At 50.2% G+C, this 13,008-nt stretch overlaps 1 protein-coding gene across 1 annotated transcript in view; it reads left to right on the top strand.

Moving 5' to 3' along the window:
• Positions 1–317: 317 nt before the first annotated feature.
• The window catches only part of Slc15a1 (solute carrier family 15 member 1), a 48,244-nt gene continuing 35,553 nt past the window's right edge, over positions 318–13,008 (top strand). The window contains exon 1 of the mRNA XM_040281669.2: positions 318–656. Coding sequence (XP_040137603.2) covers positions 653–656 — 4 coding nt within the window. The 5' untranslated portion in view covers positions 318–652. The remainder of the gene's footprint in view (positions 657–13,008) is intronic.

The raw sequence follows: 13,008 nt of genomic DNA, 5'->3' as shown, positions 1-13,008 counted from the left end.
TTGTGTCCGCCGAGAACTAAAAAGTAAATATTAAAATTCCCTCTCTCTCTCTCTCTCTCTCTCTCTCTCTCTCTCTCTCTCTCTCTCTCTGAAAACAATCACAAGCACATACCTGGCATGTGCACAAACACACAGGACATAGACACTCAGTGACCAGTGTGCCACCCAGTTTCACATCCCCACTGAGAAGCAGTGCATGTTTCCTGGAAGGTGGTTTGGAAGTGTGGGCGCGGCCAGGAGCACGCACATCTAAGGCTTGTTAAAAATGCAGCTCCAGCCCCAATCCTGGTCTTGGGGTGGGACCTGCAATCCTCATTTTAACAAGCGCTCCAGGTGACTAATGAAGGCTCACACGGGGAGCCGGGGAGCCGGTGGCCCCACAGCCCTTCTGCTGCCCTGTTACTCGGGTCTGTTCCTGCCTAGACCGCCTGGGGCACCGGCCCGCCCAAGCGGACACCTGCAGGGGATCGAGGGTGATAACCTCTGCCGCCTGCAGCGTGGTTCCCGCACCTCCAAGGGTGGAGCCCGTGGCAGCCCCGCCTCGCACACCTGCAGCCGCACAGGTAGCTAGCCCGGCAGGGCCTGCCACGGTCAGTGGTGCTGGACTCTTCTCACTCTCCGGTCACCGCCGGGAGCCCTCAGAGCCGCCACCATGGGTAAGTCTGCTGGCGGAGGCGGGATCCCCGGGGAGCGAGGACACATCCGTCCTGGCAGCGGGGAAGCCTGGGGTGCCACTGGTGCCACGCAGTCCTGCTCCTGCTGCAGCGACAGAGCGCTGTGGCCATGAGCGCGCTGCCCTCCTGCGCCCCCCCCCCAGCCCCCGCTGTCATTGGGGTGGCTGGCGAAGGCGGGGAGAGCCAGGGAGGGAGCGGCCTCGCCAGCGAGCGCGAGTGCGCACCGCGGGAAAAGGCAAACCGGGGACTGCAAAGCGCGGGAGGTAGTGGGGCTCCACGTCCCCTTCCGTGTGGTCACTGGTGGGCTGAGAGCTGGGGCGCCCAGTCCCGCAGACTCCTAGGCTTGGAGAATGAATGCAGTAACCGTGATCTGCCCACCTGTGGGAACTCAGGTCCCTGTGCGCCCACTCTGCGCTGGCAGTGGCCTCCAAGGGGACCTGGTTATGCTGACACAACACTGTGATGTCGGGAAGCTGGTGACAGCCGCAAGCTGGGTTACACTTCTCTTCCCTCTGGCTGGGGAGGCGACCCTGGAGTTTTGGAGGGATTGCTGGCCCTAGAGGAATTAGAGCCATCTCTCTGGGGCCCGACTTCAGATCCTGCCCCTGTCCTCAGGTTGTAAGCAGAGGCACAGAAAGAGAGTGGCTGGTTCTTGAGAGGTCAGAGCTTGGAGGTAACCTGGCTGCCACCTGCCACAGAAGAGCCTCTCCTGAAGTGACAGAGAGCAGAACAGCAGTGGAAACCCTCTGCTCCCTTAAAGATGGGGCAGTGGATCCCCAGAGTCATGCTCTGGCTCTTGCTTTTAAGATGACATGGCCACATGCTGGAGAGAAGGGACTCTGATCTCCACCTTGCCATTTGCTGCCCCTGCGTTCTTGCCCCAATAAAGTAAGCTCTTTGGGGTCTCACTTCCTACTGCACCAGGCCAAAGGCCACATAGAGTTTGGAAGTAGAAGCGGTGAGTGGGTCACACTTTGGACATTTAATTGTGGCTAATTGTGCTTGTTCCAGAAACTTGCTTCAAGAGGTCTTAGAGACTGCCAGCATGAGTACCTGTCTCACTCGGCTTCATGGGGGGATTCCTAGGCTGATGTTCCCTTGCGGCTCCCTGTTAACAGGGAGGTTCTCTGAAGTGTTTTTCTTGGACTCTGGATATCAAATCTGTGTTGAATTAGAATGCTGTGAGATGCGTTGAGCACTCATAACAGCTCAAATGGGAATAATTGTCAAAGGTAGCAGCAGATGATTCGAGTTGGCTTTTGAAGCATAGTTCCAAATCAATCAGCATTTTCTAATTTGCAAATTGGTCCTTAAGGGTTTTGGTGCTTATTTGTTTGTTTGTTTGTTTGCAACTGAGATTGGCATAGCATGTGAATAGCAACAATTGTACATTCAGACACTGGTTTGATTTTTAGCCAAGTCCCAACTTTTCAATATCAAGGGTGAGTAAATGCCAAAAAATAAAAAAGTTTAAAAGATTATTATTAAGAAACAAAGTGGTAGTGACTTGCCCTCTGAGAATAGATCTTTGGCACACAGATTATGCCAAAATTGTTTCAGGTGCTGGGTGCCATAAGGTGATGTTTGGAATACTTGGCAAATGAGGCAACAGAGCAGGAACCTGTTCTTAGAGAAACCTGTACTGTGAGCTAGGCTTCAGCACTGTACAACTGGAACTCAGCAGGTTCTTGCACTCCCCCTGGAAATCGAGGGGCAAAGGTGATGAGTGACTAGGAAAGGGAGGGACACAATGAGATCCAGAACTGTACCATTAAGGAATTTAGTACTCAGCATAAGCAATGAGAAGCCACAACAACAAACAGGATAAACTATTGCTTGGGATGTGGCAATGCATCGCTAAACCTGGTTGCAGAATCTTGTTGGCATCATGATCCATAGACCCCGTTTTGTTTTACTTTTTAAAATTTTTTTTGTACCGTAGATTGAACCCAGGGGTGCTTAACCACTGAGTCACTTTACCAGCCTTTTTATTTTTCAGTTTGAGACAGGGTCTCACTAAGTTGCCCAAAAGTTGCTGAGGCTGGCCTCAAACTTACAATTCTCCTCCCTCAGCCTCCCAGGCCACTGAGATTACAGGTGTGCACCAAGGTGCCTAGCTTTGCCAGCCCCGTTTTAAAGAAGTCAGTAGTCTCTTCTGGAAAGGGCCAGGTAATAGATACTCTCAGCTTTGTGGGCTCCATTGTCTGCGATGGCTTCTCGGCTCTATCCTTGGACTGTGAAAACAGCCACAATCTGTAAACACAAGGGTGGAGCTGTTCCCATAGGACTGTATTTATGGGCACTGACAGTGGAATTTCATATAATTTTCATGTACCACAAAATAGTCTCTTTTCTCCTAATCATTTAAAACCATAAAATCAATCTTATCTGTGAACTATACAAAGGCAGGTAGTGGACTGGATTTGGCCCAGGAGCCACTGTTTTTTTCTAACCCTTACCTTAAAGTACCTGTGTGTTTCTCAGAACCAGTGTGGAGAAGTCTTTCCTCCTGAGGGGCCATCTGGGTGGGTGAAGTCTCCTAATGACGGAGAGCTTTTCATAGACTGGGGAGAAACCTCAGAGAAGAAAGAGCAGGCCTTGAGGCCTTCAGAGGCTGGTGAGGACTCCACTGAAGATTTTTCCTCTCGCCCCTGTGCTACCCAAAATTTAGCCAGGAACTTGGTGGACTTTGGTGCTCTCACACTTTGGTCTTGGAAAACCATGGATCTTACCATGTCACTTGCCACCTATTTGACTCTGAAAGTGAGGTACCAGGGTCAAGTCTGAATCAAGTTCCTGCCTCAGTCTGCCGAGACCTCCAGCTTATTTGAGAAGTTCTTACTTAGCAAAGGACACTCTGCTGTGCCTGTGCCCCGTGTCTCGGGCTGTGTTTCCGGTGAGTTTTCCAAGTTAGCTTCTGTTTGGAGTATCAGATGATGGAGTAGCCTTGGAGGTGACTCACAGCTGGCCCTTTGAAAGTCCTCCCACACCCTCTCTAGGAGCTCGGGGGTCAACCAGGAGAAGGCTGAGGTGCCGGTGAAGCCGGGGTCCCTGCTCTAAGCTCAGAGTGTGCAGCTGGAAGTCCAGGTTGCTGTGTACTGGAGGACCCTTGTTTTGTGACCTCAGGGCTGACCTCTTCCAGCCAGCGTCAAGAGGAGAGAGCTTCTGACGCTGTCCTGACAGTGCACTAAGCCAGTGTTTTTCAAACTTTGCATGCACCAGACTCACCCCGAGGGCGTGTTCTTTTCACGATTTCTGCCCAGCCTTTCTGCCCAGCCGGAGTCTGTGGTTCAGGAGGACTGGGGCGTGGCTCAAGGATGGACATTTGGACAAGTTCCCAGGATGCTCTTGCTGCTGGTCCCAGAACCACATTTTGAAAACCCAAATGACCCTAAGTGACTGTAAATGACAGGACTCTCTTCTTCCTGACCCTTGCCTTTGTCCAAACATTACGACTATGCTCTAAATATCAGATTGTGGTATGATGTAATACACAGCCTGGCCCCTGGATTATCCATGTGGGTACTTGTCTGTGGGTAAATCCATGGTAGGATTAGAAAATGAGCCTGTAGGTGCTCCCTGACGAGTGCAGGCAGAACAGCAATGGGTAGCAGTACTCCATCAGCGTGGCCCAGCCTGGGCTGGCAGGGGTGGGCCTAAATCATGTATTCATGCAGGTGTTTATTTCCCAAGCGAGGGTATAAAATAATCTTTCCTGGAAGAGATCAGAGCCTGGGGGGCAGGAATCTAAGTCCACAAACAACTTTCCCCCTCTGAGCTGTGCGGAGGTGAATGACCCCTGTGAACGCAACAAGCAGTGACTTGTCAAAGATGGAGGCTCTGCCAGGCACGGTAGCACACGCCTGTAATCATAATCCCAGGACCCAGGAAGCTAAGACAGGAGGATCACAAGTTCAAAGCCAGCCTCAGCAACAGTGAGGTGCTAAGCAACTCAGTGAGACCCTGTCTCTAAATAAAATACAAAATAGGGCTGGGATGTGGCTTAGTGGCCCAGTGCCCCCGAGTTCAATCACTGATACCCCCTCCCAAAGAAAAGGATAAGCAGAATTACTCAATTTTTTGTTTACTTGGATTTTTTTGATTAGTAATTTCCTACAGCTCTGAGTTACTGAACCATTCCATGAAGAACAGAGAAGAGCGGATGGATGGCTCTCTCCATTGGCTAGTGGAGCCCCCAGGAAACTTTGCTGGCAGAAGGGACAGTCATTCTGTTCCCAGCGTAGAGTAGCTAGTGATGGGGAATGACATGAAACCATGCACAGGGCTAAGATTTCCTAGCCAGCTCTGTCTCAGGGTGGGAGAAGCCTCTGGTCACAATTGCATCTGGAGAGGAGAAAGTGGGTAGGTATCCCAGGTGAGCTGATAGGGAAATAAAAACAAGGGTGAGGTCTGAGGAACATCTGCACATTCTTTCCTGGTGAGAGAGTGCAAGCAATGCCATCAGGAGATGAGTGAGAATCATTGCCTCATAACACTGGGTTGCAACAGAAGGACCTGGGAATCGCTGCTTTGTGGCTTTGTCCTTTGGTTTACATGCACACCTGCCATTAGCAAGCAGGACGGAGTTAAAGGACATCTCAGCAGCTGGAAAGTGCAACATCTGAGTGGAGGATGGTCAAGCTTTTCCCCAGAGACTCAAGAGGGAGGAAGATCTAGTTCCTCCTGGGAGGAGACCGGAAAATGCCCAAGGCCCCCACAGGCAGCAGGAGGAGCCTCTCCTTGGAGTGGGGGTTTGAATCCTCCAGTTTTACACAGGGTAAATGATCATGAGCATGTACCCACAAGGAAAATTGGGTTCAAGAGTCAGATTGAAGACTAGAAAATTCACAGAATGTGCTTAGATAAGAAGACCCATTCAAAGTTCTCAAACCGGAGCACTTAAACCTTCAACAGTCTGTCTGCAGTGACAAGATTTTATGATAAGCTCTAGGATATATGAGAGGTACACTTGTGAAGTGGAGATATTCTTGGGGAAAAAACCCAAACATCCGACTCACACAGTGCTCTGGCTTCCTGCTGCACCAAAAGTACCACAAACAGAAACGTATTTTCCCATTGGTCTGGAGGCTCGGAGTCCAAAGTCAAGGCGTGAGCAGGGCATGCTCTCTGGGGGCTCTCAGTCTTGTTCCAGGCCTCTCTCAGCTTCTGGGATGCTGGCTGACCTTGCTGTTCCTTGGCTGGTGGATGGTCACTTTAGTCTCTGCCTTCACTGTCCCATGGCCATCTTCCTCCTGAACATCTGCCTTGGCCTCTTCTCCTCTCTTCTAACTCCCCTGGATTTAGGGCCCCCTACTCCAGTCTGACCCACTCACCTTAACTAATTGCATCCTCAGCCACCTTGTTTCCCAACAAAGGTCACATTCTGAGATTCTGGGAAGGACGTGAATTTGGAGGTGACAGCATGAACCCCCTCCACATGATACCGAGAAAACGTTCTGAGATGTTCTCATCCCTTCCATGTGGGCTTGGGTGGAAATATTCTTAGTGTGCAAAGCTGAGGCCACTTGGTGACCAGTGACTCCCAGCAAGACAGGTGGATTTAGAGTCTTATTCTAATCAATTCCAAACAATCCAGTTAGTAACAAAAGTGGTATGGAGAAAACCCCCATGTGTAATATCAGGTAAGATCAGAAACACTTGAAGTAGCATAGTAAACACAGATGGTTTGCCTCGGATTAATTCCAAAGATTGTGGTCATACTCTGCTGACCCTGTGCTTTGGATCTGTGGTTAAAGTTTCTGTGTATGTTTCTTTACACATAATGTTTAACCATTTTTCCCCTTTTCTTCCTCCAATATAAATTTCTTCTGTTTGCTCAGTCCAGAAATATTTTAAAAAAAGAAAAAAAAACTGAAAAAAAAATTACCCAAAACATCTATGGATGGCTATTAGATGATATCCAATAGTATTTAAAATACACATAATATGTTATCAGTTCTACTTCTAGAGCTTTCTTACAGATATTTTCCTGTTAACAATAGGGAATGTTCAACCGAAGTATCAATTAGGCAAAAAAAAAAAAAAAAAAGTGCACGCTGAGCCAAGTTTTGTAGCCTAACTTCATACTTAATGTGATTATAAAAGCATTTTTTTTCTAGACACGATTTATCATATAAGAGTAAAAAGTCTTGGTGTGTAAAAGTTAGGATCTCTAACTTAATTGTGTCTAAAATCAACAGACCAGCAGATTGGTTCCTTTTGATTTAGCAACACGGTGTGGTTGGCATTGTTTTCTCCTTAACCGTATCAGGGTCATACTGTACAGTGGTACGCGTGGATCAGTGTGCAACACTGATGCCAATCTGCGAGTTTCTGCTGCCTGTTGGGTGTGGGCAGCTTGGTGTGGAGGGAGGGTGTTGTCAGGAGGCCAACAGCTGCTTCCCACCCACCTTGTTCTTCCCTCAGTCTCCTTCTGGGGGACTCCTCTGAGGAAGGCCTCTGTCCTCTTGAACTTGAGAATACAGTTGTCCTTTCGCTCTTTGCTGCCATGCATTTATAAGTTCTGAGCTAAGGGTGTTCTAGAATTAAAATACCCAAGTGCAGATAAAGAGACCAACTGGGAGAGCAAGGGTTACTGTCCAGGAAAATCATCTCATCTGCTGCGCGCCTGTTCCCACCTAGACCCAGGCAGAACTTGGGACTATTGCCCAGGTCCTTCTGTTTTGCTACATATTAACTCCAGAGTGCTTTCCGGCCTGACTGACCTTCTCCTGCAGTGGAGCGGTTGAAATTAAGCGATCTCTGAACATGTCCAAAGATGGTTGGGTGCTGAGGCTCCAGAGACCTAAAGCAATAAGTAGCACACTGCAAATGGCCTTTGACTGTCTCAGGTTGAATTGTGTTTCCCCCAAATTCACATTTTGAAGCCTGAACACCCCAGAACCTCAGAATGAGACCTCTTTGGGGAATAGGATAGTTGCAAGTGTACTTAGTTAAAATGGGTCATAGTGGAGTGGAGCAGCCCCTAATCCCGTGTGACTAATGTCCTTAAGAAAGAGGAAAGCTTGCACAGGGAGGTTGCCACATGAAGATGAGGCAGAGGCGGGGTGCTGCCTCTCCAGCTCAGGAATGCCGGAGACTGAATGCTACCACCAGGTCTGGGAGAGAGGCCTGGGACAGCTTCTCCCAAGGCCACAGAGGGAACCAACCAAGCCATCGCCTTGCTCCAGACTCCAAGCCTCAAGAACTGTGAGTCAAAAAACCTGCACTGTTTTAAGCCACCAGTTCAAGGTACTCTGCAGGACAGTCCTAGGAAACCCACTGACTGACCCAAAGCTGCCCCCAGCCTGAGCAGACAGCCCAAGTTGAGGGAGGGAGTGTTTGAAAGAAAGGATGAGCGCATGAGACCAAGCGAGTCCTGACAGATGGATGAAAAAGACACAGTGCACTAGCCCACCCCTCACATGGTGCAAGGGGAGTGACCCCAGATGCCAGCTCTCCAGGTCCCTGCCCCCCACAACAGAAAGGATGACTCCAAAACCTCACAGGGGCTGCTGAGTGGGTTGTGAGATTCTGAACTTGTCCAAAGGTGGTTGGGTGCTGAGGCTCAGAGACCTAAAGCAGTAAGTGACACACTGCAATGTGTTGCCAAGGAGCTGGTGCAAAGTGGTAGCTAAGTGGTGGCATGTTCTGCATTCTCTGGCAGTTCTGGGGCTGGCGGAAGCCCCACCTGGTTAGGACTCAGCTGGTGAGGAGTCGGCGGAGCCCCTCCAGGGCCTCTCACCCACCAGGCATCCACCCAGACTCAGATCAGCCATGGGAAAGCTTTTGCCTGGTGGCATGTGTGGACGTGTGCTGGGTCCTCAGGGCTGAGCTGATCTTGGTAGCATCATGCCAAGGTCATTGAATAGGACCCACACTCCCCCATTAGCACGGGTTTCCCTGTAGCTCTAAAAAGTAACTTCATGCCATGGGGGTTCTGTCCACTTTCCCTGTCCTCAAGGCCTGATGATCCACAGGCACTGAGCAGCGGTGCCAAGGGCAGCTTGATGCAGGTGGTGCTCTGGAGATGGCACGTCAGCATGCGCCATTCAGTGGCTACGTGAGGAGCTAGCGGGAATACAGGCACCCCGAATGGGAATGGAGGTCAGTGCTTCCAGGAGGGAGAATGGGCACATAACCCACAGGAAGCCCTGCCCCACAGGAAGGTCCCAGCAGGCGGAGCTGGGAGCGTGGAATACAGCCCCTGCCCCATTCACCAGGCAGCACGGCCTCCAAGGGGCACCTCTTCTTACTAGGACAGAGCCTCTGTCCATTTGTGAAGCCATACCTCCGGCAGCATCAGCCTAAGAGGTCACGCCTTCCCAAACACAGAAATGCCATATGGACTAGCAGTGACCCTGGGGCTGGGAAATGTGGCAACACGTTCAAATTCAACATGGAAAAAAAGAATTAGATCAAGAAACAGTGTCCACAGAGCCAGTCCAGGGCAAGCCCTTGGGTCACACATGCACGTTTATTCTTAAGCAGACCTGGCTGTGGTGGTAGAAGAGCTTGTCTAAGGAAAGAAAAGCACCTTCCATTACTTGACTGAAGCCCGTGTGTTTGGGAAAATAATTGAACGTTGTGAGTGACCTCAGGCCCTACCCCCTCCCCCTCCTCCAGTCAGTCACAGTTTAGCCTGGTTTGTGTCCTTTGGGGTCTCCTTGAGGTGCTGCACACTTTACTTTCTTTAAAAGAGAGAGGGAGAGAGGTCATACGATGTGAAGCCATGCGGCGTTTCTCAGCTGTCAGAATCCACGTGTCGTACGCGGCAGCACGGTGCACTTGGAGAGCAGCTCGGCAGAAAGTGCCAGGTTTGCCAGGTGGCCCACGCTGGGGAAGACTGGCTTTCTCTGGCACGGCATCCTGTGGCCCCACTTCCCAGGGAGACATCATCAGGCCCTTCTGCTTTTGGGTCAACTTGAGTGACCCTGGAGGGAGCTGCCTCTTCTTTGAGAGGCACCCCCCAGTGAATTCTTGTCTGTTTTTAATTCCAAGTCAGTCCATTCTGAACCTCAGTCCAGGCTTGGTGAAACTACACTGTTGTCTTCGTGAGTGCCATAACCAGCCTCGTCTTATTCGTGTGGATTCAGTCTTGTTAAGTGACTTGCAGAAGTGGTCCCTTCTTTGGGTGAAGGAATGCAGACCCCAGGGTCAAGCACTTGGAACAAAGCTGCGCTGCTAGGAAGAACGCCTCTGCACTTCTGCTCCACTTCCCAGTTCCAACGGTTGGCATCCTTCCACCTCCTGATGCAGGGCACATTGAGAAAGTTCTCACCTGAACTCCAAAACCTCTTCTTCCCATCGTGCCGCCGAGCTGTATGGTTTGGCAGACGACGGCCCTGTAAAGCTCACGAGGTCTGATATGGGTTTCACTGGATGAAAGCAAGAGGCCGCGGGGGCTGCCCCGGAAAGGCTCTCGGAGTCCATTTCCCTGCCTTGTCCAGATGCTCAGGCTGCCCACATCCCGTGGCTCATTCTGCCCCCCAGCAATTGCTCGCGCCCCTGCCTCCATCCTCACGTTCCCTCTTTGTAGGTCGTTTGTGATTGTATCGGGCCCACTGAATAGCTCAGGATCAGCTTCGCCTCTCCAAGTCCTTAGCCACCTCTGCCAAGTCCCATATCCGCCAATTCCCAAGATTAGAATGTGGACATCTCTGGGACACTCTTCTGTCTACACCGCCACACAACTTCAAAAAACCATTCCTAAATCATGAAGAGCGGATGCTGCTCCCTCAGTTGGGTGCTAGGTAGGGACAGGAGACACCTGCCCCTGAGGGTAAGGTGAGCGCACTCTCAGGCCCCAGCACAGTGCCTCGTTCCTTCCTTGCAACTTCCCAAGTCCAGCTCCTAGAAACGCACTGTCTGCGCTGTTTGTGTCGCTGAGGGAGTTCAGTCATGCGCCCGTAACGTTCGGGGGTCGATGTCAGAGCATATATTCCCCTAAGGTGTCCCTGGATCCTAATACGCTCCCCAACCTCACACGACAGCTGACTGCGCACAACACCTTCCCACTGTTAGTCCACTCGTGACCAATGATCTCCAGGTAGAAAACACTAAACCTGGAGATTCTGTCCCTAAATGATTCAAAATATGAAACAAGCTGTTTTATAAACAGCAGGAAATATTCATATTAATGGAGAGATTTTACCAAGTAGTAGGGATCAGTGGAGTCTCTTATTTTCTTCCTGCTTTCTCTGTCTCCGCACACCACTCCCCCAAATCAATAATCTAGAAATGTATAATATACACTTATGAAATTGTTTTGAACAAAAGAAAGGCAAAACCACTTTGAGGCTTAGAGTAACAGTAAGGACCAGCGTTTGTTCTGAGTTCCTGGTGCCAGCTCAGCTCCCTAGACAAGGCGTCTGGATTCTAGGCTTGGCTCTAATCAGTCCTGAAACCTGAGTGATCTAAGAGCCATTCCAAACACATGGGACCACTTGATTTACTGCCAGGATACCAGCTACAAGCACAATCACACCCAGGTAAACAGCTGGGATTTTGTGCACTGTGCTGCACTTGGCCTTTCCAAGATAGCAACCTTGTTGTCGCAGGTCTTGTAGATAAGAAGCGCTGACTGCAGCAGAGGTCCAGCAGATAGCTCTGCATTCTATAACAGATGAGCTCAGCAGCCTCCACCCTGAACAATAAAAGTAGTTCTCGGAATACTTGCCTTTCAGAACCTAAAATACTTCCTGAGTGGTGACCGGGACCAGTGCTCACGCTTGAGTGAGTTCAGGAATTTTTTTCCTGATTTGGTTCTGAGTGTGATGATTGTTCACATAAGGTCTAAGCTCCCTGAACACTTTGGTCTCTTTTCTGTACTCCAATTTATGTTTGAACTAAATATTATTTAGCAGATATTAGGTGATACATGATATTTAGCAAGAAAGCACGGTCACCCCAGAGAAATGAAGTCTTTCTGTGTGAACCAAAATTCTGAGCAGCACAGGAGGATGTTACGATGAAGCTTGGCCGTCTCCTGGCTGGGTTTCAGCCCTCCTCCTGCTTTGCCATGGATGGCCCAGTGTGAGAACAGAGCAGGCTTTTGTGTGGGCCTCGCCCCTTGCTTTGTCTTGGAGGCAATGGTGAGGCCAGGGTGCCTGAAGTCTAAGTAGGCAGGTGCTGCAGGCTACGGCTGTGTCCTGAGAAAGCACAAAACCAATGCACCAAAATAGGGCTCTGAGTGATACCAATAGCCTGGTTCATGGTTCAGCTTTTTAAAAAAACTGTTTGCACAATGGGTCCTTCCAATTTCCCTGGCAAGGGAGACTCCTTCCTGTCTCATAGTGCAAGACGGCAGCAGGTAGAGTCTGCAGCTGGTGCACCGCAACACCAGGGTCCCCTTGGGAATCGTGTGGCAAAATCAAAAGGACGGATTGTTTAAAGAAGGCCATTTGGACAATGTGGGGTGAGGGTCCACAAGCGATAGTGGGTCTCCCTGATACCACCCCGAGACCTGGGGGATGGGAAAGAAAGTCATGAAAACTTGGAAAGAGAGAGAGAGAGAGCGAGAGAGAGAGAGAGAGAGAGAGAGAGAGAGAGAGAGAGAGAGAGAGAGAGAGCGCAGTGGACAGCCTCAGAGTAGCAGTGACTGTCACTTGAGGACATAGCCAGTCTGAGGGGACTTGGTAAGGAGCGTGCCGGAAAAAAATGAATACTCTGGTTTTTCCTCCCTCCTTCTGATCTGCCCAGGGTTCTCCGTTGCTAAAACTAATGGAAGCCATGGTGGGCCATGTGGACACTGCTGTGATCCAGGCAGGTCAGCCCTATGGGGGGAGTGGAACCAGCGAGTGGCAGAGCCAGAATCTGATCCTTGATTGGTAACTGATAGATGGATTCTTTGGAGGCCTATTCAACAGCATTTAATTTCCACTCTGTGGAAGAGTCTGAGGTGGTAGCATCTCCCGATTCTGATGCACCAAGCTCTGAATTCTTGCAGCAGCCCGACAAGGTGGCTGTGTGATCTTCCTTGATTGTTGGGCTTCAGAAGAAAGACTGGCTGGTCTAAGGCCACAACTGGCAAGTAGAACTGAGAGTCAGTCACGGGTCTGAGTCCGCAGCCCTCATTCTTCATGTGTGGCCACTGGAAGATGCCTTCCCCCAAGGAAGTCTAACTAGGGTGAAAACCAGGTTGGTAGTGATGTGAAATCCCCACCTAGAACTTAAATAGCAGGAAAAGTCGAGGATTAGGGTTTTGTGAGATCAGGACAGTGTATTTCCCTCCTTAGGGTAAGGAGTAAGATTGCATCTAAAATCTAAGTAGGCAAAAGTGCAAGGCCCTCTGGTGTGAGGCCCCTGGGGCCATGCTGAGCTGGAGCCGGAAAGA

The sequence above is a fragment of the Ictidomys tridecemlineatus genome, chromosome 6, assembly GCF_052094955.1.
Source record: "Ictidomys tridecemlineatus isolate mIctTri1 chromosome 6, mIctTri1.hap1, whole genome shotgun sequence".
Lineage (NCBI taxonomy): Eukaryota > Metazoa > Chordata > Mammalia > Rodentia > Sciuridae > Ictidomys > Ictidomys tridecemlineatus.
The sequence above is the reverse complement of the archived record's forward strand: the minus strand, read 5'-3'. Positions and strand labels throughout refer to the sequence as shown.